Source organism: Bradysia coprophila, unplaced genomic scaffold (genome assembly GCF_014529535.1).
Source record: "Bradysia coprophila strain Holo2 unplaced genomic scaffold, BU_Bcop_v1 contig_586, whole genome shotgun sequence".
Lineage (NCBI taxonomy): Eukaryota > Metazoa > Arthropoda > Insecta > Diptera > Sciaridae > Bradysia > Bradysia coprophila.
Window position 1 is genome coordinate 44 of NW_023503825.1, and position 26,624 is coordinate 26,667.

The 26,624-nt window shown below is 42.3% G+C and overlaps 2 protein-coding genes across 2 annotated transcripts; both read right to left on the bottom strand.

The window, feature by feature from the left end:
• Positions 1–19,039: 19,039 nt before the first annotated feature.
• LOC119083319 lies at positions 19,040–22,698 on the bottom strand. Its single transcript, XM_037193004.1, has 7 exons — positions 22,529–22,698; positions 21,797–21,958; positions 21,450–21,593; positions 20,160–20,303; positions 19,917–20,090; positions 19,665–19,862; positions 19,040–19,596 (listed from the first exon to the last, which is right to left on the bottom strand). Exons 1-7 carry the CDS (start codon positions 22,670–22,672, stop codon positions 19,102–19,104), a joined length of 1,461 nt encoding a protein of 486 aa, XP_037048899.1. The 5' UTR covers positions 22,673–22,698; the 3' UTR covers positions 19,040–19,101.
• Positions 22,699–22,741: 43 nt separating this feature from the next.
• Positions 22,742–26,224, bottom strand: LOC119083321. The gene is made up of 8 exons (XM_037193005.1): positions 25,769–26,224; positions 25,397–25,701; positions 25,019–25,330; positions 24,658–24,945; positions 24,461–24,589; positions 23,913–23,969; positions 23,695–23,838; positions 22,742–22,924 (listed from the first exon to the last, which is right to left on the bottom strand). Exons 3-8 carry the CDS (start codon positions 25,190–25,192, stop codon positions 22,742–22,744), a joined length of 975 nt encoding a protein of 324 aa, XP_037048900.1. The 5' UTR covers positions 25,193–25,330; positions 25,397–25,701; positions 25,769–26,224.
• Between the last annotated feature and the right edge of the window lie 400 nt (positions 26,225–26,624).

Below are 26,624 nucleotides of genomic sequence, written 5' to 3' on the forward strand. Positions count from 1 at the left end.
GCACGGAAGAGCCTTCATCCGAATAAATGCCGCTTTAACAAGGGTAAGGGAAACACGATACCTCACTTCGCAGTACGAGCCCCATTTCAGGGAACTTTTAATAAACCCTCACAATTGCAGACCGAAATTACCCATTTCATTCGATTACCAGCAGAGTAATAAGCCTTGCATTCCCTTAGTATGAGTGACAGCACGTTTAAGCTATAGTAAAACCTCCGCCCATTCAGTGCTTATTTAAGAAATTTCATACTAACCTCGCGACTCATACCCACGTGTTGGACTCTCCTTATCAGCTACACATAGCACACAGTGTAGCTAGCTACTGGTGCTTGAGGGCGCATAATCCATCACAAGCGTAATTGGATCGACGAATACACAACCGAAAACCAACTTCTAGAAGAGTGACAAATCCGAAGAGTACCCTACACGCATCGTTAGACGGCAATCATACTACAACATACTCGAGTGAGCTCGACAACAATCTTTCATTGACATCACGTCCCACCATTGGTCAAGCACAGCTCCACACCAGTCATTGAGCTCAAGGCCAGCAGCTCTACGAGCCATTAGCCTAAGTAACCCGTCATAAACGACCGATCCCCAGCACTAACCATTGGAGACAAACAAAAGCCGCGTCTATCATCTACTCAAACAGAAATCGATTAAACGCCGTCTGAATAATCCAACTCCGTAGCCGGACAGCTCCAATCAAAAATTCAAATCATTGCGAATCTGTTCCGTTAGCCGCAGCAGTAGCAGCATCGAACATTGTGTAGTGGATATGCATCCCCAACGTAGATGGTGTCGCTTAGTTTACGGAATTCAGAAGAGCAAAATACCGGGACTTAATAGCATCAACATTTTAGATGAGCCCTATATCTCCGATAAGTAGAGGTATGGCTTTCTCTTCGATATTTGAAGCAGCTCGGGATTCAGACAGAGGTCCTCCGATTATATCATGGAGATCTGATTTGCCACCTCTCGCGACACTATAAACGAACTACTAGACGACCTGGGTGAGTCTGTGCAACCATTCGTCCCAGTCCAAGATTGGAAGAGCCTTTTTGCAAGGTCGCTAAACATCAGATTCTTGTAGTGTCGGGTTGTCCTCTCCCTATATAATCGATTTAATATCGCTGGAACAGTAATTGTTCAGAGTCTGCCTGCACCGGACCCCCTAAGACTTTTTCAATATTATTTGCACACGCAAAACCCAATCACTCGATACCACAGTAACTGGAACATTTAGCAGCCGCGTCCAAGGCTACAAAACGACCAAACAGCAATGGATTATTGGGGTGGGAAGCACTGCTGCGATATATTCTCAGCCTCAATGATTCTAGCTTTTGTCCGTACATATACTGATAGATATAGTAGCCTCGCCGGTTTATTCGCTATAAGTAACTTAACTCACCAATGCAAACGAACGGCCGTGATAAATTAGCCTTTGCTAAAGCACATATGTTTATTGTAGGCTATAACTATAACAATCAGCTCAATGAAACTGCTTACTCTCTTTCTGATCTACGAATAACCGCAATTGTATTCTATTCTCATACTTCACAAGCTCTAAACAGTCACGGAGTAAGGATAGAATAAAGTATTATCATCAGCAAATCCCGATTAAGTTGCTGCTATATACACTACCAGTTCAAATATTCTCATTACTAAGCTAGAGTTAATTTCTGTGACTTTCTGGCGTTAGTCTTTTAACGTTGAAACCTCTGACTCCTAAGTTAATGTTCGGAACAGCCACCAAATTTTAGCCTTCGCTCAAATAAACCTTCAACACTCTCGTAAAATCGGCGGTAGTGAGCTAAATAACAGTTAGCTGATCTCGAGTCTAACAACTTTGTCATCTTCGTCCAGAACTCGTCCAAGAACCATATCTGAAAAAGAATGTATTAACAACCTCGACCCGCGCAAGTTCAACATTCTCAGCCACATTGGAATTGAAAAAATCCGGTCATGTATCCTCGTATCTAAAAATTGCAACATCCTCCCATTAATCAACTTTGTAAGGGCGATCTGACAGCAGCTTTGCTCAAGTTTTTCATTCAAGGGAAGGAACAACGCGTTATCATAGCATCAGTATATTACCGTACGACACAAACTCCCACCACCTACTCAAGCATTAATTGACCTCGTCAATTACTCCAATCAAGCAACATTCCAATAATCGCAGGATGTGATGCTAATTCCCATCACTAGTATGGCAGTACAAACTGTAACGCACAGGGCGATTCATTACTAGAGTTCATACTCACCTCAAAACCTAATTACGATGAATGTGGGTAACGAGCCCACATTCGTCACGTCTATTAGGAAGAAGTCATTGACATCACACTTAGCTCCTTCCATGTAGCACATTGATAAAGAATTGGAAAGTCACGAACAAAATATTAGCTTCTGACCACAGGTATCACTTCCATATAAATACCGATTATGTTGAACACGCAAAATTCAGAAATCCTATCTCACTGACTGGGATAAATTCAATGAGTTAATGTCCAAAGCACTACCACGCGCAATGGAAATTCATTCCAAAGAAGATTTAGACAGAGTGGCAAACTCGGTGAACGATGCAATAACTAACAGTTTCAACTCTGCCTGTCCGAAAAAATAATTCGAGCTAGTAGAGGCGCCAGCTTTTTCACTACAGAAATTAAGAAACTCAGAAAAAAGTAAAAAAACCTTTAACCAAGCCAAACCCAATCGGCCAAATTATGAAAAACAAAGCCCTTAGGCGCATTGCCAAAAGAACTACAATAAAAGCTATTAGAAATAACCAGCGTTTTCAGTTAAAACAAGCTTATTCCTCAATTAGTTCCTCATCGGCGTCCGCCCATCTCGTCAAATCACTGGTGAAAGACCCACACTGTGCTATAGGCACACTGAAACTCCCATCTGGGGAATATACGGAAGATAGCGCCTCTACTCTCAAACACTTGCTTGACTACCACTTCCCTGGTTGTTCTCCCTCATTCTCCCCGAATCCATCCACCAACAAGCCCGACCACATCCTTACTGCAGGTGATGTAGAAATCGCTAGAAAAATTGTATCTAAAGATAGAATAAAGTGGGCGATTGAATCGTTCGTCCCCTCAAGTCACCTGGAATCGACAACATTATACCATTGATGCTTCAAAAAAGCCTCCATCTTACCATAGACTTAATCTACGAAATGTTTATTGCAAGCATTAGCTTCATTCACATTCCCAGTCCTGGAGAGGAGTTAGAGTAGTATTTATCCAAAGCTCGGTCAACTTATCTACACATTAGCAAAATCTTTAGACCAATTAGCTTAACATCCTTTATGTTAAAAACTCTTGAAAAACTGGTTGATAGATATCTGAGGGATGGAGCCTTACAGCAATTTCCCATACACCCCACCAACACGCATATCAACCACGTAAATCAGCAGAGAGTGCATTACACCATATAGTTAATCAAGTCGAAAAAGCTCTGGAACAAAAGCAATTTGCACTGGGAGGTCTCGTTGATTTATCGAACGCCTTCAGTAACATGACATTTTGCTCCATAACAAACTCATGCATAGAGCAGTAGTAGATAACCACAAGCTGGATCTACGCTATGCTAAACAGTAGAATCGTCTCAGCGAAGCTGGGCTCTACTAGTTTCACTGTTATTACTCATAAAGGCTGCCCCCAAGGTGGCGTTCTACCTCCACTGTTATACATTATGGTAAAAGACAGCCTCTTAAAACTTTTAAATGAATCAAAATATTTCTCAATCAGCTTCGGCGACGACCTCACAATTATACTAAATTGGCTTTGTGTCAGTACACGTCGCTCTGTGAATTAATGCAATCAGCGTTTCGCATAATTGAAAGATGGTGCGCACAGCATCACCAAGAAATTAATGCAGACAAAACCCAACTCATTCTATTCACAAGGAAAACCAAAATAGTTGGATTTAAAGCTCCAACCATCTGTGGGAAAGTAATCAACCTCTCACCCTACGTTAAAATACTAGGAATAATTCTAGACCCAAAATTAAGTTGGATTCTCCACATAAACTTCAGAACAAGTAAGGCACTAGCCACACTATGGATGTGCCGCCAGTGCATGCGGAAAAAACTGGGGTTTAAGCCCTAAAGTCCTAATGTGGATCTACACAGCCATAGTAAGACCGATGCTGTCGTACGCGGCGTTCATATGGTGGCCCCGCTGCCACGTTGAAACTGCACAAAGACAGCTTGCAAAATCCAAAGATTAGCGCTTATAAGTATTACAGGAGCCGTGAAAACGACACCTACTGCAGCACTAGAAGCGGCTGCTAAATATAGAACCTCTACATATCCATATAGAAGCCGTCGCTAGATCCACCTGCCTCAGATTACAGCAATCATCACTGCTCCGTAACGCCACCTATGGTCATGCCAACCTATGGAACAGAATGAAATCAGAATCGCCACACTTTGAACTTCCACACGATGCTATCACTCCAGTACATTGCTTTGAAAACAAGTTCAAAATAATGGTTCCATCCCGTGAAAACTGGACCAACAACGAGGTCATTGACAACAACATAAATATCACCTGGTACTCTGACGGATCGAGATATAACAACCTAGCGGGCGCTGGAATCTACTGCCCACACTTCAGATAGAAAATCATTCCATCTTGGTTCCTTCGGATCCATTTTCCAAGGCAGAAACTTTTGGTATTACCCAATGCTGCAAAGAACTGATAGGCCAGAACGTGTCAGACAAACGGATATTAATATGTTCCGACAGTCGGAGTTCCTTAAAATCAATTGGAGCTTACAAAGTGTACTCATCGTCTGTCCTTAACTGCAGAAGACTCACCCAAAAACTGGCATCTAACAATAATGTCACTCTGACCTGGGTACCAGGACATAGTAACATAGAAGGTAACGACATAGCGGACAGCCTCGCGAAGGCAGGAGTCAATAAACCACTCATAAGCCCAGAACCAATCATAAAAGCCCCACAATCATTTTTCATTGGTTTAATTGACAAATGGAAAAAGAAAACGTTCACTAAATACTGGTCATCCATCAACTTCGCCAGCCACTCAAAAAAATGTATCAAAATCTCTCCCAAAAATTCAAAATTCCTACTATCGCTAAGTAGAAGGAACATTAGAAGACTTACCGCCAGTCTAACTGGCCACTGCTACCTCAACAAACACCTTCACACAATGGGCATCACCAATGACCCCCGCTGTCCTAACTGTGGGGACATTGAATCGGCAGAACACTTCCTATGCACTTGCCCGGCATACGTATCAGCCAGATCAAAAGCTCTAGGAGCCTATATACTGCCGCACAACATCATCTGGAGCCTACCTCTCCGTAGCATATTGGACTACCTCAATCGTACATGTAGAATGTAGGTAGCTATTTGTGGGTATGCACAACAGGCCCATTGGAGGCTTAGGTGCCAGAGTTTTACTCTACCCACTCAAACTAACTAACTAACTAAGAAAAATACCAAAGCATATAATGAAAGACTCCAGGTAGCCAAAGAGAGTGAGTACGCAGCACATCCACATCAACTGGTGTCAGTGATAATACAAAAGAAAATCGACGAAGAAGTGCAGAGGTTCAAAAATGTCGGCAAGAGAAGTCGAAGAACTAAAAGAATTGGCCGTTGAAATAAGTGAGGCTTTCGAAAAACACAAAAAACGCAACAAGCAATCACAACATGCAGAATATAAACGTAAACGTCTACAAGAATTGGCTAAACTTTGGTTAGATTTCAACAACGCCGCTAAGGAAGTGGAAAGCAAGATAACCATCGACGACACTTATTCCAAAATGAAACAAATGGTCACTGACAATTATAATGCTTATTATACGGCCTTGACAAACATCGTATGCAACGATGATGAAGAAGAGGATCAATACGAAACGGATGTGGACATGCGAACGCAATATGGAAGATTGGACGCCATAGCAAGGCAAGTGGCAGACCTGAACATGAAAATCGCAACTGAAGGGTTGAACGCCATATCACCTCAATACGCGACAATCAAGGCGAAGAAAATTGGCGACATTTGGAATCGGATCGAGTTGGAACACGAAGGATTGATTGGAAATATGAATGCGATTTACAACCAAAGATTCGATGAACTGGAGAAAGAGGTAGAGACTGCTTTGGTAACTCTACAAGGACAACTCCAGCAAGATCAGGGTGCAAAGGATGGAGTCAAATTGGGTCGGGTGACGATTCCGAAATTTGGAGGTGATTATTTCAAGTGGGTCACCTTCAGAGATCTGTTCTCAACGATGGTTTTGAAGAATAAGCAACTGTCACAAAGCCAAAAGATGCAGATATTGAAAACAAATCTGACCGGAGAAGCAGAGGACCTCATCGGAGACTTAACGATCTCTGAAGTCAACATGAGTTGTGCCTGGGATCGCTTGACGAACCGGTATGAAAACAACAAGGTGGTTGTTTATAAATTGTTGGACAAACTGATGAATCAACCAACACCAAGAAATGAGGCCAAATCTCTGAAAAAGATGTTGGATACAACGGATCAAGCCATTTTGGCTTTGAGCAATTTGGGACGACCAACGGGACATTGGGATGATTGGATTGTGCTATGCATCTCACACAAGTTCCCTGAAAACGTTCAACGAGAATGGGAAAAGCATGTCGGAACATTGGTTGCTTTACCCACGTGGACACAACTGAAAACGTTCATGGAGGAACAATACCGAATCATGGAACGCATTGAAAGCAGCAATCGCCGACCAGAGCAACAGAAATCTGGTCAATTGAAATCGTACCAGACCTCGATCAACTCGGCAAACTGTGCAGCCTGCAAAGAGGAACATCAGCTATTTTCCTGTGAAAAATGGAAAAAAATGGAGGTTAAAGATCGCTGGACCTTGGCGAAAAGGAATAAATTGTGCTTCAACTGTCTTCGCCAGCATGAAGAAAAATTGAGTTGCGACAAGAAGAAGCCGTGTAAGAAATGCGACAAGAAACACAGCACTTGGCTACACGAAGCAAGGAAGCATAACGGTAATCAAGCAGGAGAAGTAGTGGTCCTACATTCCAGCTTGACACCAAGGGAAATATTGTTAGCCACAGCAGTGATTGAAGTCACAACTGAGGATGGGAAAAAATGGAAAGTACGAGCTCTGGTCGATTCAGGATCCCAAGGATCAATGATGACGAGAAGAGCTGCTGACATTTTGCAACTACCATTGACAAATTCAGAAATAGAAGTGACTGGTGTGGGCGGGGCAGCCACTGGTCAAACAAAGAGAGCATCAATCAAAATTTCACCGAGATTCAAAAGCAGTTGGAGTTTAGAGGTAGATGTATACATTTTGAAAAATTTGACTAAAATGTTGCCAGATCAAGACTACAACCCCAGCCAATGGAATCATTTGAAAGGACTGACCTGGGCAGACCCTAAGTTCTACGCAAGGGGTAATGTGGACATTCTATTGGGAATGGACGTCATTGTCGAAATTATGAAGTCAGGGTTCGTGAAGGGACAAGAAGGGCAACCAATCGCACAGGAAACAAAAATTGGATGGATAATGTCCGGAAAAATTGATCGACAGTGGCAGTCGCAGGCCGTGAAATGTTTGGTCAGTACATTGGATAAAAGGGAAGATTGTGAAGAAAAAATTGATCTGACGAAATTCTGGGAAATCGAGGAATTGCATCCAGAACGAGAAATGACGGCCGCAGAACAAGAATGTGAAAATTTCTACACCAGCACCATCAAAAAGGATACAGATGGGAAATATATAGCAAAAATTCCATTCAAAGCAGACATGGGTCCAGAAACGTTGGGGAATTCCAGAGGACAGTGCATGGCTAGATTCCTGCAGTTGGAAAAACGATTCGCTCAGGATCCAACATTGAAAGAAGAGTACACAAAGGTAATTAGGGAATATTTATCCTTGGGCCACATGAAAGAAGTGACAAAGCTCAGCCCAGAGAAAAAATTGTATTTCATACCGCATCATGCCGTTGTAAAACCAGATAGTCTAACAACCAAATTGAGAGTAGTGTTTGATGCATCGGCCAAAACGAGCACTGGAAGATCCCTCAATCAATGCATGCACATTGGAGCTCGCCAACAAAGTGATCTATTCGAGATATTGATACGTTGGAGACGACACAAAATTGCATTCAAGGCCGACATCGAGAAAATGTATCGGCAAATAAAATTGGATACAGAAGATCAACGTTACCATACCATATTGTGGAGAGAGCAGCCGGCTACGCCGATAAAAGAATACCAATTGACAACAGCGACATTTGGAACAGCAGCAGCACCATTTATGGCCACAAGAACGTTGAGACAGATTGCGGACGATGCAAAGACAGAATATCCATTGGCGGAAAATTTGATCAAAAACGATTTCTATGTCGATGATTTTATATCAGGAAGCAACAGTTTGGAAAACGCAATCAAAGAAAAGGATGAGGTGATCAAAGCATTGCAATCGGGAGGAATGACATTACGAAAATGGACATCGAATGATCAAGCATTTCTCAGGACGATTCCAGATGAACAAACAGAAAAGGTGCTTCAATTGATCGGAACCGATGACACAAAAGCACTGGGAATACGATGGAATCCACGAACGGACCATTTTGGTTTTGAAGTACAATGGGCATCAGACAAACGAGTGACATCAAAACGTGAATTGTTGTCAGAAGCATCAAAGCTGTACGATCCATTGGGGTGGTTGGCACCAATCATGATTAAGGCAAAGTTGATCATGCAACAGACATATACGAAGGAAATTGGGTGGGATGATCCACTCCCAGAGTCGATAGTGGAGCAATGGAGTCAATTCAAAAGGGAGTTACCATCCGTTACAAAATTGAGAATCCCGAGATGGATACAGTTGAACAATGAGACGATGGAAAGCGCTCTGGTGGGATTTTGTGATGCATCAGAAAAGGGATATTCTGCCGTCGTATACACCCGAATCAAGAACAACGAGGCAGTTACAGTGACAATGTTGGAGTTATGCGGAGCAGTTTTACTGAGCAACTTGATGATCAGAACAAAGAAAGCACTGAACTTGGCAGAAGTTCCAACATTCGCATGGACGGATTCAATGATTACGTTGGGCTGGACACGAGCAGGACCAGAGCGTTGGAAAACATTCGTCGCCAATCGAGTGGCCGAGATACTGAACAATGGACTCACCTCGTGGGGATATGTCAAATCAGAGGACAACCCAGCAGACTGCGCGTCACGAGGTATTATGCCTTCCGAATTACAAATGGATCACATTTGGTTCACAGGCCCGAAATGGTTGAAAGATAGTCCCTCAAGATGGGAGGGAGATGATGTGATCATACCAACACCGGAAGAATATCAACGTACGGTGGCAATCAACGTGGCCACGATCAATGAGAACAGTTGGCACAGATTCTCGTCATGGGACCGGCTGGTTCGAGTAATGGCGTACTGTCGACGATTTAAACATCGTAAAACCGGAAGACTGACAGCGTCAGAATTGAGAGAAATGAAAGAAATCATTACCAAGAACTGCCAAGAAGAAGCATTTGCAACAGAACTGGACCAGTTGAGGAAAAATAAGGACATACCTAAGCAAAGCAAATTACGGTCATTGGATCCATTTATCGACGAAACGGGAATTCTACGAGTTGGTGGACGTTTGGAAAATACGACACTGACGTTTGGAGAAAAACATCCAATCATCTTGCCAAACGGTCATGCAATAACAAAATTGATCCATAGACAAATGCATAGAATGACGGCCCATGGCGGACCACAGTTGGTAATGAATCTGATGAGGAAACAATACTGGACAATTCAAGGAAAACGAATGGCAAAGGAAGCCTACAATCAATGTGTGACATGTCGAAGATTTGCTGGGCAAAGTCATCATCAAAAAATGGGTAATTTGCCGGCTGCCAGAGTGACTCCAGGAAGAAGTTTCTTACATACGGGAGTGGATTACGCAGGGCCAATACAAGTGAAAATGTCAAGTATTCGATCTGCAAGAATGGGAGAAGGATACATTGCACTGTTCGTATGTATGGCAACAAAGGCAATTCACCTGGAATTGGTAAGCAGCGCTACAACAACAGCATTTCTGGCCGCGTTTGATCGTTTCATTAGCCGTCGCGGGCTACCTGACACAATGTATAGCGACAATGGGACTAATTTCGTTGGGGCAGTCAATAAGTTGAAACGAGACTGGATCAAGGTGATAAACGAACAATTGGCAGAAAAGGTGGCATGTAAGGGAGTTGATTGGAAATTCATTCCACCGGCCACCCCACATTTTGGAGGACTCTGGGAACGAGGAGTCCGATCAATGAAAGAACATCTGAAGAAGGAATTGGGTACATCATCACTGACGTTCGAAGAGTACGGAACATTATTGAGCAAAATAGAAGCATGTTTGAACTCCAGACCAATTTGTGCAATGAGTCCGGACATTGACTCACTAGACGTTCTAACTCCAGGACATTTTATTATCGGAAATGCGTTGATGGCACCACCAGAGCCACAAAAACTGGACGGAATGATCACAAGAAACAAACGTTGGGAATATGTACAACATTTGAACAGACAAATTTGGAATAAATGGAATAATGAGTATTTGACGACTCTCCAACAACGACATAAATGGCAAAATGGCACACCAAACGTGAAAATGGGAGATATGGTGGCAGTGAAAGACGAGAAACTACCTCCTCAGAAATGGTTGCTGGGACGAGTGATTGAAACACATACTGGGGCAGACAGCAAAGTACGAGTCGCAACGTTGAGGGTAATAACCGGAAATCCGCCAAAGGCAACAACAATGACGAGACCGGTGGTAAAATTGTGTCCACTGTTAAGTGAAACAGAGGATATTCCCCAAGCGAACGTCGTGACACAAGATAGTCCAATCTCAGCAGGAAAAACCAAAAAAACCCCAACACCAACAAGGACGTACTCATTGCGACCAAGACCAGGGCGAAATACGATGACTGTGATGGTAGCTTTATTTGGATTGATGTTGATGTGCGGAGCAGAGCCAATGAAAGTAAGCCCGTTCCAACACAAAGCTGGCATCTATTTCGAAAATCTGGGGAGAGCAAATTTAGCTCGAACAAATTGGAAATTGATAACATATTTCGATCTGTCAAGGTATTACAAGGAAATAAAATATCTGAAAGATTCAATCAAGAGTGTGGAAACAAAGTGCACGGCATCCTTTCCAAAGGATCAAGAGGTTCCATGTATCGATTGGATCAATATGTTGAACGACCGACTTAAAACACTCATCACGATGAACGAATTGATACAAGAAAACAAATTACATGGATCACGTCAGAAACGAGGTGTCATTGACGGTGTTGGATGGCTCGGAAATCGACTATTCGGAATAATGGATGCGGAACACGCAATGGTCATGGAAAAGGACATTTTGGATTGCAAAACCGACGTCAATCATGTGATGGAACTGATGAAGAAACAGACAAACACGGTTGAGCTCACTGTCAATCTGATGAAAACCGTACAAATGGAAGGAATGAAAAATCATCAAAAAATAACAACGGCAATGGAAACTTTGCAGAACATGACAGATCAGAATCGCAATCACAATCAGATATTGTCATGGACAATGTACATAACGTTGTGGTTGGAACGAGTGGAACGTGTACAACGGGACATGATTCATCTACTCACAGATTTGCAGCAAGGTCACATAAGCAGCTATTTGTTCACCCCCCGACAATTGAGAGAGCAATTAGCAGTAATTAATGATTACATACCAATGGGCAGCAAACTTCCGGTAGACCCCCAGCATGACATGAAGTCATTTTATGAATTGATCCGAGGAAGCATCCGAGTGACCGATAGATTCATCCTGATAGAGATGCAAATTCCACTTATATCAACAATGGAATTCCAAATGTTTCATCTGATTCCGGTACCAACAAAATACCAGGACGAACGAATATTCATTCAGGTAGAGTCGGAATATTTGCTAATGACCCTACAAAAGGATGTATTTTACAAATTGAGTAAGAAAGAATTGGAAAAATGCATGAAACCATCAACTGGAACAACAATATGTGGCATAACGAAACCATGGAACACGGCACAATCAAACGAATGCAAATGTGAACGAGATCTGCTGGCACGCCGTACAACATTGAGTCCAACATGTAAAATAAAAACATCAACAGATGAAGATTTCTGGCAACAATTAACGGGTGAAAATCGTTGGATTTACGACCTGAAAGAGCAAATCACATTGAACATTGTTTGTGACACGGAAGTCAGCACAAGTACCTTGAGTGGGTCGGGAATAATGGAACTTGAAGCCGGATGTGAAGCCAGTTACAACGGGAAAACGATCATCGCGACATCCAGCGTTACGACAGATGGATTCATCGATTTCCAACCAATGATGCAATTAAGTGAAGTGGTAGAAAAGAATTCATTGGATCTACAAATGATTGACGCAGATCACAAAGATCAATTCAACCACATCACATCAGAAATCAAACAACTGAAAACACAATCGGTTTTGGAAAAACACAGTCACCAGCAACAATACACATATGGAATTTCAGCTGTAGCAGTAATTTTGATATTATTCATCGCATACATCACCAGAGCTTATTGGATTTTCAAGATGGTTGCACGAATAAGGAAATTGATATCAAAGAAATCCATCAAGCCAACACCAAAGGAGAATGACGTGGAACTTGGAAATGTCAGTCAGCCAATTAACGAAGAACGACAATTCAACGAAGGCAGTGATGACAAACCAACTTTCAGTGCTGTCATAAAAGCGGCACCAAGAAACCTGTAAAGTGAACAGGCTGAAGAGCGGGAGGATGTCCAATCTGGACATTGATGTTTGAATTGAGATAAACAGAATAAATTACCAAATATCATAATTACCATGAAATATTATAAATAAAGAAAGGTGTTAAATATTAGCAAATAGAATAAACAACGGAAACTGACAATTCAGGTCAACAAACAAGGTGCGTACAAGCATAACATTGATAATGAAAATAATATGCAATTGACTGTTGAGTCGAAGAAGTATAAACAGTAAACATAAACAATAAATAATAACAAATTTATCAAGCCTAGACATAAGATTATGGGAAAAAGATTGTTATAAATACGGTGTAATTTGGGAAAATAAATTAGTTGTTTTATGAGAAAAGAACTCAGAGCTTGAATTATTTTAGTCTCCTAGCTCAAGAGACAAGTAAAAAACCATCGTGCAAATCTATACAAATCATCGAAGGGTAAAGAATTGTACAACCTGTAAGAATTCCAGGATCAGCGAAGTTTCCAAAGTGACCGAAATAATTAATTTAGAGACAGACACGTCTGTGTGAAACGACAATTTATTGCGAATGAAATTTATTCAATGAACAATGTTTAGTCAGTTCAGTCAACTTAGATCGTACTAGATAATATCAAATTGATATTAAACATTTCAAATTATCTATTGGGAGTTAATTGCCGAAATGTTCTATTTTTGCTTGGAATTCATTGACTAGATCAACATAAGCAGCGGCGTGTTTCCCTATACTATAACGATCGGCAAATCCCATACGCGGCACTGTAACCAATAATTCTTTCAATACTCTCCTTTCGTCACCTGAAAGTGTAGAGAGAAACGACGGTAAAGATAAGTCACAACACAACCGAAAAAAAACTAGCCTGACTCCTTCAGATCAAGACGTCGGGATGCTTGTATCCAACGATGAACCGAAAACTCCACGAAGTCGCCAAGTTCTACTAGAGAAAATTCGGACAGCTTTTCAATAGCCATCCGGATAATTTGCAGATCATCCACCGGTTTGATTGGTAATTTCATGTCCACATTTTTCACCTCCTCTCGAACGTCCCAAAGATATTTATCGACAAACCGATCTGTTAATTTATTGGTAGATGGACAGTAGGCTAGACGGTCAAAAATCTTCGCGGTAATTTGTCCGATCGGTCCACCAACTCCTATTAGCTTAACAACGGCGAACCGAACAATTTTCTGGAGACTTTTGTCGTAGCTCAGATCTAGTGCATTGGATTCATCACTGTATTGGGCTGGTTGGTCACTCATCTCTTCCAAGTAATCCTTGATTCTGTAATCACGTTGGTATTTACGATGATATTTGATGGTTTTAGTCATCACGCATAAAAGTAACGTAATCCGTCCAGATCGTTCCACTAAGAGTTTATTGTCCTGCTCAGATTCCATCGATGATCTACCCAAAACATTTTCCACCAATTGGATCGCTTCTCCTTCTTCTAAGAGGTCCAGTCGTTGATTATTTACTTTTCCGTAGCTTTCTCGTGTGAATGGACGCTGTGATGTTATCAATACGGCAATATTTGATGCAGGATAGTTCAACGGAAGATATTCCAGGACGAGATCAAAGTCCTCGACGTTGTCGAAAATGATCAGAAATTTTTCGTTTTTGCAACTCAAAAGATGATCGTAAAACTGATGCATGAACGAGTCGAAATTTGGTGATTGATAAGTTTCGTCAGGCGTAGCCAGTCCAATTTGTTTCCTTACTGCGACGAAATCTGTCTTTATACTGATGTCGCTTTCGGAATCAATCCAAATGAAATGTTGAAATTTCCGTTCTTTCCGACAAATCGATGCAATCCTTCTGGCAGTTTGAGTCTTACCATATCCACCAAGAGCATGAATTACCATGCAGGGAAATTGAATTTGAACGTTAGAATCAACCGGGTGGCTCAAGTATGCAATTGCCGAATTGACATACCCAACTCTGCCGATAAATGATCCATGTGGTTCAGGTATGGGTTTGAATGAAATCTTCGTTGGTGGCACGATTGACGAAACGATTGCATTAGTTGGAACAGTTACACTGAAAAAGATTCTCTTTTAATTTTTCGATTTTCACTAGGAGGTAACTTAACGTCCCGAAAGTTCCCTCTCGTGAGCTGGGTCCTTTAGAGTAAGCGAATATCCGGCTACTCGGCCGTACAGTGAACGTGAACTGTTTTGTTAATATCTCGAGTTTTGAACGATTTTTTTATCGTTTGAAGACTGTAATGCCGCGGTACTATTTCCGGTCTTCTAACAAGACGGCCGCCACATTGGATTTTATCAAAAATGAAACATTTTAGGAAAATGGGACTTAGAGAGCTTCTGTCAAATGAGAAGTGATTGGATATAGAAATTCTGTCTTTGCCATTAGACCTCAAAACAGGCCTCAGATAGTCTCGAGCTACACCTGGTTGCTGGTGGAAGATCTCCGAAGGTGAAAAAAAATTGTTTCTTCATTTTTTGGCAGCTTAATGTGAGCGATGCAGGTGAGAGTAAGCTCGTTGGAAAGCTGAGGTCAAGTACGTTCATGCCAGGTTCATTCATTGATTCATTGATTTTAGAAAAAGGAATAACACTCAGAGACAGAATGACGAATCAATGGATTCGACAACAAACCAGGGTCGTTGATGTCATGGAAAGAATAGCATCTCTGAAATGGAGCTGGGCGGGACATATTGCAAGAAGGACAGACGAACGTTGGACCAAAAAGATCATGAACTGGCGACCATATAAAAGACGAGCTATAGGTAGACCACCAGAGAGATGGACAAACGGAATTAAGAATATTGCAGGTACAAACTGGCAGCAAATGGCAATGGATCGTACGAAATGGAAAGAAGTTGGAGAGGCCTACATCCAGCAGTGGATAGAAACAGGCTGAAAAAGAAGAAGAAGAAGAAAAAGGAGAAATATACAACAAAAATTTTCGGAATCCGTGTGAGCTTCAGACAGGTCTGGGCTGGTAACCTAACATGCTACTTGTAACGTACATTATCTCATTTCGAGTCCAACGAGTTATCACATTCGGAATTCTTCTATCAGATAAAATTCATTGTCTCAAAGCTAGAGAGATTAGATAAGAAGCTTTTGTTCACTTCGAATTATTGCAAATGTTATCGAACAAAATGACTGATCGGATTACCGATTTCCAAATGCAACATGTAACTCACTTGTTGTACTGATTAATAGTCACATCTTTCGTACATCCAGCGGTTATCGCAGGTCCAACATTGCTGTATGTATTTCCCATTCAATTTTGCATGTGAAACTACTTTTCAATGAACTAAATTTCGGCATTTACCTCACTTTTAATGCATGTTTTGTGCAGCAACTGAATCAAAGGTCAGGTAAGTGAATCAATAATACTTTAGCTGAACCACACATTGGTAACCAGTCGATAATAATGTGGGCTGATAAAAGGTTTAGGAATTATCAGAATCGTTAACTATACCTGTCGAGGCATTGTCAATAAACTCGCACGATAAGAAGTAGAAAAGTTTCGTTCTTCGTTCGTTCTTGCGCAACACTCGTACAAGTTTTTGTTGGTATATATTCTGCCTCAGGAATGTAGTTGCGACGGAAGTCTCTGAAATCCCATAACATTTCTTGTCACTTCCAACCGTATTCACAGCTGTAGCTCCTCAGAATGACGAGCTAGAAACCCACTCCCTTTGGCAACTTTTTGGTCCTCATCGAACTCTATTATCGCTCCTACCCGACCAACGTTTGTAGAACACATTTCTATTGTTGATTTGTCCGCAGATACACACAAAAAACCTTAAAATGACCTTGATCTCACAATTACGACTGCCTTTGAAGTAATTGTTGAATCAGATTTGAATTATTGGACATTATCAAAAACTATTTTACAAAACTTGGTGGAACCAAAGGTCTTGGGATTCCTGTTGAAATGTCGCAAGTTATTAATATGTCATTGTAGTCCATTTTAATGAGTTTGAGACTAGAATCTTTTTTGGCGCTAATTTCAAACTCTGAAGTTTGTTCTTGTGCCATAAGTTCATAATTTATAGAACTTTGGAAAGTAATGGTGTCAATTCGTGAAAGTGCATCTGCAACAATATTGTTTTTTTCCGATATGTGTTGAACATCAGTAGAGAATTGTGAAATGAAGTCTAATTGACGTAATTGACGAGGAGAAGCATCATTACTTTTTTTATTAATGGCGAAGATGAGTGGCTTATGATCTGTGAATATGGTAAATTCGTTACCTTCGACAATGGGTCTAAAGTGCTTAATTGAAAGGTAGATGGCAAGTAATTCTCGGTCGTAAGTTGAATACTTTGTCTGTGCATTCGTCAATTTGACTGAAAAAAATGACATTGGTTGCCACGAATTATCTTTCCATTGGTTAACTACTCCACCGATAGCGCAATCGGAAGCATCTACCATTAGGCTGAGTGGAGCATTTGCAGAAGGATGAACTAACAGCGTGGCGTTAGCTAAATCGTTTTTGCAATTTGTGAAAGCTTTGATCTTTTGTTCAGTCCAAATGATTGGAGTGTGGTCATTCTTTTCGTTTCCTTTGAGACATTTTAAAAGAGGTATTTGTGTTTCAGCAGAATTAGGAAGAAAACGTCTGTAAAAATTCAAGATTCCAAGGAATCGTTTAAGTTTATCGACTGTTTCTGGTTGTTGATAATCTTGAATGATTTTTACTTTACTTGGTAGTGGTATTGTTCCATCTTTGTTTATTAAGTAACCTAGAAAAGTTACTTCCTCTTGTCCGAATCTATAATCTATATTATTTGAGAACCCGATGTTATGGGAATGTTAAATTAATCTCAAGGCCACAAATAAGAAATGTTTTCAATGTCGAAAGCCTTGCCATATTTAATGGCTACTAAAAACTTTGAATTGAAAGCGAATTTATCGCAAGAGTAGAAAATAAGCATGCTCGTGCACGAGAAAGCTACGGAAAAATAAATAATCAACGACTGGACATCTTAGAAGAAGGAGAGGCTATCCAATTGGCGGATAATATTTTGTGTGCATCGTCGATGTATTCTGTGAAGAATAAGAAATTCTTAGTGCGAATCACGTTACTTTTATGCGTGATGACTTCAACCATCAAATTTCATCGTCAGAGTAAACATGATTACAGAATCGAGCAATATTTGGAGGAAATGAGCGACCAACCAGCCCAATACAGTGATGAATCCAATGCACTAGATCTGAGCTACGACAAAAGTCTACAGAAAATCGTTCAGTTCGCCGTTTATAAGCTGAGAGAAGTTGGTAGACCGATCGGGCAAATTACCGCGAAGATTTTCGATCGTCTAGCCTACTGTCCATCTACCAATACATTAAGAAGTTATTTTTCGACTGCTATCTTCGGAATTTTTGTGAAGAAGCGAAAAATGTGGACTTGGGATTACCAATGAAACCGGCGGATGACCTTCAAATTATCCGAAAAGCCGTCGGAAAACTGTCCGAATTTTCTCTAGTAAAACTTGTCGATGACAATGAGTTAATGGTTCATCGTTGGATACAAGCATCGCGACGTCTCGATTTGAAAGATTTGTGAAGGCTGTGCCTTTATCAAATAGTTGAAACACAGAAGACTTTACTGGACGAATATTTATTGCGTGTTGATTGACTCGAGTGCCGGTAATGGAATGAATCTCTATTTACAAGTATAGGGATAAGATGAGCGTACAAACATTTACATGTGTGATTTGTGATTCATGATAGAGTAAGAGGCGAGCTCCTACAGATTCAGGTTCGTTTTTCGATTCGGTAATTTTCTGACTCATCTTTACTTTTTCAGGTGACGAGACTCTGGTCACGAGAGGAGATTGTTGAAAGAATTATTGTTAGTCGCCCCACATTTGGGACAATTTAAGAGAAATATGCGGAGTATGTGGTGGTAGTATATGGCACATGTGTGCTAATTACGTTAATCTAGACTACGAATGCTACACGAATAGGAGGACAATTACCGAATTCCCAAGAGATGATATCTATCCAGCATAGCGAGAATGAGTGTCGAATCTTCAACAGTCGATCTGGCTACCAGTCAGATCTTTGTAATTGTGTGGGCGGAGAATGAAACGTTGTAATTCGGGCGTGTTGCCCTTTCAACTTCTATGTTTATTCTCATCTTTCAACTTTTTTTGTTACACAAATCCGGAAACTGGACCCCTAACTCTAAGACGAATTAAAACACAAACACAGCTGACGTAGAGTTAAAATTGATCGTTTAATAAAAAGCATAAAATTCGAACACAAACAAACATTTCCGTTCATCTACTGAACACACTTCTTCGCCTTATACTTTGCCGTTGCATTGTCCGGATCGGCGACACATCTAAGTCCGGAACAACACCATCCTTTAATTGAGCACGGAGCTCCCTCTGGACTACAGGCTGTCGTTTGACACGTTCCAAACTGTTCCGGATACAGTCCCACTGCCGTCGTCGTCAGTCCTCCGTTGCATCGATTACCGCAGGACAACGGTGTATCGCAATCCTTTCCACAAAACTCTTCCGTGTTGCCACATTTTCCACTTTTGCTGCAACAATCGCCGGCCCGACAAGTTTTTTTCGAATTTCCCGCCCACAAGCAAACGTCGGCGCTGTAACACATTCCGTAAGCAGAATCGCAATGGGCGGGATTACAATGCAGTGACGTTGTTCCACAACTTCCGGCTTTAAGTGCATTCTTACTGCAGCACATCTCGGCAAATCTTCCCGTGCACTTCTTGTTGCCAAAGAGAGGACCACAATTTCCCGGGTATTTGTCCTACAATTGGATGTGTGTCATGAATCACATTCCGGCAATATTTGATTTCTTCGGGTGAAAATTCTTACCTTTTCCGGCGGAGGAGGACACCAACCATATTCTGGATCGCAATTATCGCCCAAACAATGTTCCGGTTGATTTCCGCACACTCCGTAATTACCGCAACAGTATCCGGCCTGTGTATACAGTCCAGTGCATCGTCCATTTTTGTTCGGCAATGTCGCTGCCCATGGACCACATCGATTGTCCAAGGACCATTTGTCGTCCTGTTTTTTTTGGCACGATTAATGAAACTTGCCAATCGAAAAACAAAAACTTACCACAGTCGCCCTGATGCACGGTCCAAATCGGGGATCGCATTTCAAGCGGGCACAGTACGAACCAGTCGTTCCACAGCCACCATAGATGCTGCAGCACATTCCGGCATATTTACCAGTGCAAAACTTTCCGCCGAATCTCGGTCCGCAATCGTCATCATTGTACGGAGAGAGTGGCTAATGAACAAGAGAGAGAAAGGAGAGTAGAAGGAAAAATTGACGTGAACGACAAAGTTAGTTTATTACAATCGACTGCCATTTGGACCATCCAACTAAACCGCACGGTTGCTGTTCGACATAGTCCACGTACTTGTGGTCTACTTTGTCCTCATACCAATTGATCTGCATGCATAGACCGGAAGCCACGTTTTGCAGGTGATAAAAGTCCGGCTGGAATAATGGACAGACGCATCAAGTGAAATTCATTCTTCATAAAATGAATTCGAGTGCAGCGCCAGGTTCACTCCCAATCTTCATTATAACCACAACATCTTATTACACCAACTCAACTCTTCGGAAATTGTTAGCTCCACACCCAACGAACTTGTGACGCTGCACTCAAATTCATCCGAACTTGGGTTCCGTGTGTTCCTAATGACAGACTATAACGGTGCGTGCAACAAATTTATGAACGAAGCCCTCAACATATGAATATGATATGAGCAGCTCCTAGATTTTTGGTTGCTAGTGAATGCACTTCTGCCGTGGATATTACTAATCAGCTCAGGTCTACGAAGTCATTTGTGGTGAACTGATTGAAGTTAGAATCGGTAGGGGATTGGAATTCTAATTGCACAAAAAACTGGTCCCATGAGTTCATCGGCAGCTGACACATAAAGAGCTTGGAAATTACAACGATTTTCAGCAGGTCGTCTCCTCGGGAATTCACGAGTGACACAGGTTGTAATTAGTCATAATGGTAGAGAGAATTGCCTGCAATTAATCACCGAAAGTCATCGTAATTTTCAAACTTCGATGTGTCTTAGTTTCCCTTACACCCACGGGATCACTTTTTGGAAATATTCGAATTCAAACCCGCTGCAAATTGCAACAGCAACCAGTTCTGCACCGATGATCGTAGCTCTCCTATGCTTCGGTCCACCGAAGGTTATTGTGAACTCTGGCATGAAGAATGTTGTGGAGTTGGAGTCGTCATGTTTTATTGAACTTGCCCTCACCAATTGGGGGACATCCACAAATCACGTCAGCAGTTTTCTTGAATTTTCATACCCCCTCCCCCCTGGAACAATAGAAATGTTAGCTGTTTCTTTGTTCTTTCTGGCCCCCTCCTCCTACCACCTGAACTACTGACGTCATTTATGAACGTCACCTAAAGGTGAATCGGCTCAGGTTTTTCTTTCTGCCAATTTTGGGTGCTTCTTTTTTAGCTTAGACGTTTTAGAGACGACAGTAACATTTTGACTGTTGGAACGTACGAAATTTTCTGCCTATGCGATGTCTGTCAGCGACCGGAAATCACATGTTCGCACGAGATAAAATCTTACGGGCGGTCGTTAAAATTCCGAGTAAACTTACCCTGGATCCAGCTGATAGGAACGTGAAGATGTAGTCATCCTTCTCAGTGCACTTGCCAGTCGTAAAGTGGTAATCCAATGGCTTTCCAGCTGTACTGCCCATTGACCACAAACATCTGGGACCGTTTCTGACGAAGAACTTGTTCTAGACGAGAAAAACGATTTTCAATTGTCACACACAATAACAGCTATGAAGGGCGGAACAGGTCGGATTCCATTCAACCGGAAACATTTCAACCTGATTGACTTAAAGCCTGATCTGAATCAGTTCTTTCTGCCTTGGGTTAGGTTGACCTGACCAGTTCCGAGCTTCCGTCTAACGGTGGACTTCCAAAGTTCATGTTTTACCTCGAATGACTTTCCAGTCTGTTCGAAATGCCATTGTTGAGCCTCATCATTTCTGTCACACAATTCAATGCCAACGTCTGATGATGGCCAATTCTGGGCTCCGCCTCGTGATAGACAGTATCCCGGATAGTAGGCACTTCGGATCAGATACAATTTGTTACCCTGCACAATGCAAGAGGAAAATTAAAAAGAATGAACCGGAAGCACTACTGGTTTTGAAGGTCGATGATCTCAACGCACTACCAGTAGTAAATTATGGATTCGAAGGATGGTTAAACCAAGGTGCAGAACCACAGAAGGCAAACCTTCAGCGGATTCCAAGAAGCACGCGGAACACAAGTTTCGGGTGAAGGTAAGTGTAGCAGCACAGTTCGTTTGTTGTGGTGCCACCAATTCGTAAGTGCTACTATGAAGTGAACTTGGCGCTGCGCTGGAAATCAACCGAAACTTGGTTTTCGTGTGTTTTTTGCGGACCTCCATTACCTCCAGATGTTCAAGACTGTTCACACTTCGGAAGGTAGCGTCGATTATGCGCAGGTGACAGTCAAATTTGTCATCAAGTCATTGGCCTCTTATGATGAGACAAAAATGATGCGAAAAGACCGAGGTGTCACCATCTGTTTTGGCGCTACGTCCTAAAGTGTCCAGGTTTGAACAGCATGGAGGACAGTTTATACGCTGGAATAGCGTTGACGGACACCCAAAAGCCCGCTCGCATTGTTTCTGACTTACATCCGGTTGCGACATTTTGTAGCTCATTCGTACAGTTCCCCGTGTATTCAAAGCAAGATCCCGCCGTTTCCTCGAATCCCTGACCACGACACATTCGCTGACATCTGTGTATGTGCCACCATTTTCCGGTGTTATGCAATTCATCGATTGGGATGACTTTAGTTTGAACGTTCCGAACTATTTTAAAAAAGAGAGGAGACGTTCGAGTGAGTGTCACGAGATTTCGCCGCTGTTCGGTCTCCCCATTTTCCTTACCAAATTACCGAGAATGATGTGCCATAATTCGTTCAAATTGCCGATGTCACAGTCCACTTGGGTCACGTGATTGTTGGACGATACAGTCAGGCATTTGTTCGTGCCTAATAGCTTCAAGAGGCCGGGATTCGTGTTGTAGTTCTGAATGGAGATTTTTGTTGTTAAAAGTCTTACTATGGCTGCACTTGACGAAGCGAGAGGGAACTAATTCCCATTCTTTGACAGTACAACAAAAGAAACATTTGAATTAGGTCTCTCTCGCATTGGTCTTACGCATTGGGCACACCTATCGGACCCAATTTTTGGCGAACAATTTTAGGAGAAGAAAAATACTAAAATTTTAGTTGATCGTCAACTTGAGAATCACCAGAGGCAAACGACAGCTATGGGTTCCTTGGGACCTTCTAAAGAAATGAATGCGAACTGGGTTTACATTCAGAAAATCGTCCGAAAATAAAGATTTTCAGTCCAGTGGGACTCCCACTGTAGCCTTCATGCTTACCGCTATACTAAACTGACTAAATACGAGTGCTAAAAGTCAACATTTCAAGTCAACATGAACTTTATGAAGACAACGCACACTCCGCAGAGATCAGATTCTAGCCTACTATCGACTACGCGGCCACTATGTCTGCATTAGTATGGAAAAGTGATTTATCTCCAAAGCAATGATAACATATGGCGTTGCTTCCACCTCACCCGACAGGCTGTAGCAACGCCATCTGTTTATTTATTTTTATTTTTTATTCAAATTGTTTTGAATTGATCTAGTTACGACCGACTACTCGCCATTCCATTTCCATTCAAACCCAATGCAATATCTCGCTGACGAACGTTTTGGGATTTGACTCTCGTGCACCAATAATTGGGTCCTGTACCGAAAAATTGCTAGGACTCAAAATCCAACTTACCAACAAGTCCGTGTGATCAAACAGCTGATTTTCATCGAATGCATCGCAATCAGCCAGAATCACTTCATTCTGATTGGCCACTCCACTGACACTTAAACACTTGCCCGGATACTCGACCATTTGTAGCAGAGCACCTGCCGGCTCCTGTGAGTCATGCGAGAAAAACAAATCACATTTCAAATGGCACCCGAATGGTTGCGGTATGTGTTTCGACTTACAAAGAAAATTTCCGGTTCACCAAGCGACTCTTCATCGTGCTGACCACCACCGATTGTCTAGATGGTGAAACGGAACAAAATGAAAAATTAATGAAACGATATGACAGTTGTGGCTGTCCAGCTACAAAAACAATGGCATGGTGATTCTTCACTCATTGTACTGGTTATAGGCTAGCTCCCAACGTTATTTTGAGTCCCTCAAAGCTTGCATCCTATGCCTAATTGTCACATCACCCGACACGAAAAACAATTGGTCCAAAACTTTTTGAGTTCCACACAGGCTGTAGAAAGGATAACCGTAGTGTATGGAGCCACATGCCGGAGGCAATTGCAAATTAAAAATTTTCGTTGGCAGATGTGCCGTGCCAGAAAATACAAATTCGAATCGTCGACTTGTCAGGCACTGCAGACAAGCCGACAGACAAATTTAATTTTTCAATTTCACTCGACAGTCTGGGGAGAAAGGAGCTCACTAACCGATGGGCTTATAGATCTATGAACCCCCAGCGCCATCACGAACAATATTTTCTGACTGTCATCGCGCTTACCCTAATCATCCAACTTTGATGCGGTGCCGAGTCTCTTCCATAACATTCGTACTGATCCATATACGCTCCTTCCGCTTCTGCCGTCAGACATTTACCGCTCTGCTCACTTTTCAGTTGGAAATTCGAGTCCTAGAAGAAGGAGGGGACAACCATTGAGAAACGTTCACTTCCACTGCACTCTGGCCCAAATGTCTTACAATGTCACCATTAACGATCTGCCATCTCTGATTGGCCTGATCGACACAGTCCCATTGAATCAGCCGCACTCCATTGTCGCTGGCAAATCCACTCATAGACAAGCACTTGCCGTTGAATTTCACGTAGCCGGCAGTTGTGTCATAGTTCAGCCATTCGTCCGTGTTAATCGATTCCTCTGGCTTGATAGCGTTGCAGTCGATCAGTTCGAGTTCGGCTCCGTTTTCCTTACTCGTTCCGACTGTGTGGAGACACTTGTCCGGGTATTGGTAATTTTGCAGCACACGCAGCTAGAGAGCACGAAGGACGAAGAATCAAAATGTTGACCGGTTCCGGACATCAGTGGTGACAAAAATGATTTACCTTCTGGGCTGTCCTTCCTTCATTCGGATTCCGTTGTTTCCAATATTGGTGCGGAGCTGAAGATCGTCCGTAACAATCATAAATGTCCACGAAAGAACCACCTGATTCGGAAGTCAGGCATCTATCGCCGATCTCAGTGCGAATGCGGAACGAACCATCCTGAAAATCTTCCATGCGCCATCTCTGATTCGCTTGGTTGACGCAACTCCAATGGCCAACAGCAGCTCCATTCGTATTCGATTCACCCGCTACGTCTAAGCAGTTGCCGGTGGCGGAGAATTGGATGCCCGAGTACCCCAACTCGTCGGCATACTGAAAGAACAATGTTGAACGGTATACTAATCACCCGGAAACGCCTTTTTTGGGTATCGAACTCACCTGTGTGTACGCAACAATTCTCTGCGACGGATCATCTGAGTTGCACGGTGCCAATTCGGTTGCATAATTGGCGGCAGATCCATCTTTGTATCGCAGACAGTGGGCTTATCGGGCTTATCGAAATTTTCCAGCAGATAGAACGTGTACGACGCCCTGTCGGTGGTCAGAAAGACTTTGTCAACGGTCCATGACTGATGTGGAGCTCCTTCCGTTCCGGCACAATCATATTGATTCAGATATGCGCCACCCTCTTCGGCCGTTAGACATTTACCGGTGGATTTCAGTCGAAGTTGGAAGGAATGACCCTAGGGGGAGTGCGGTTAGGTAACAAATGTCGCTCAACCTTTTTCGGACAAACGTTTCGGTACTTACAAGATCTCCATTGACGATCTGCCATTTTTGATTGTCTTGATCGACGCAGTCCCATATCAGTATGCGGACGCCATTGTCACTAGAAAATCCATTGAGACTGAGACATTTTCCGCCCGCATCGAACTGCACATATCCGTGTTCGTGTTCCATGTTCTGGAAGCTTTCCATCCGCACCAATTGATCCTGGCTCGACGCAGAACAATCGACAATTTCCAGCTCGGCACCGTTGTCACCACCCACGGCGTGCAGGCATTTCGTGTTGTGGCCATAATTGCGCAATATTCCCTTGTAGTTCACGTCGATCGGTGGGAGTTCCTCGGGCCCGAATATGTCTATCACTTCCAATGTCCAGGACTGATGAGGAGCTCCTTCGGTGCCGGCACAATCATATTGATCGAGATAGGTGCCACTCGCTTCAGCCGTCAGACATTTACCGGTCTCTTTCAATTGGAGTTGGAACGGCCCACTCTGAAGCGAAAGGAAGTAACTAAAATGGTCAATGATCGAGGGGGTACGCACTCCAGCTACTAAAGTGAGTACCCCCTCGTCAATGATACAAAACGGGCTGTGGACTACAAGTTTACGGCGCGGACATGACAGGATTAATGATTTAATGTCAGACCTGATATTCGCCGTGCCTAGGGAGAGGGTGTAACCGGAACCAATGACATAATAGTGGGATAGACAGGCCTTCTATGTAAATATTTTGTTCAAGCGCTGAAGCAAAAGCAAATACGAAATATTCAGTAGTGTGTGTGAGTACCTTAAATTTATGGTACTTACGTATTTTCGTACATATTTTGAAATGTGGGCGCGAAGGAAATTTGCATTTTCACTCTTTCTTCGAAATTGGTTT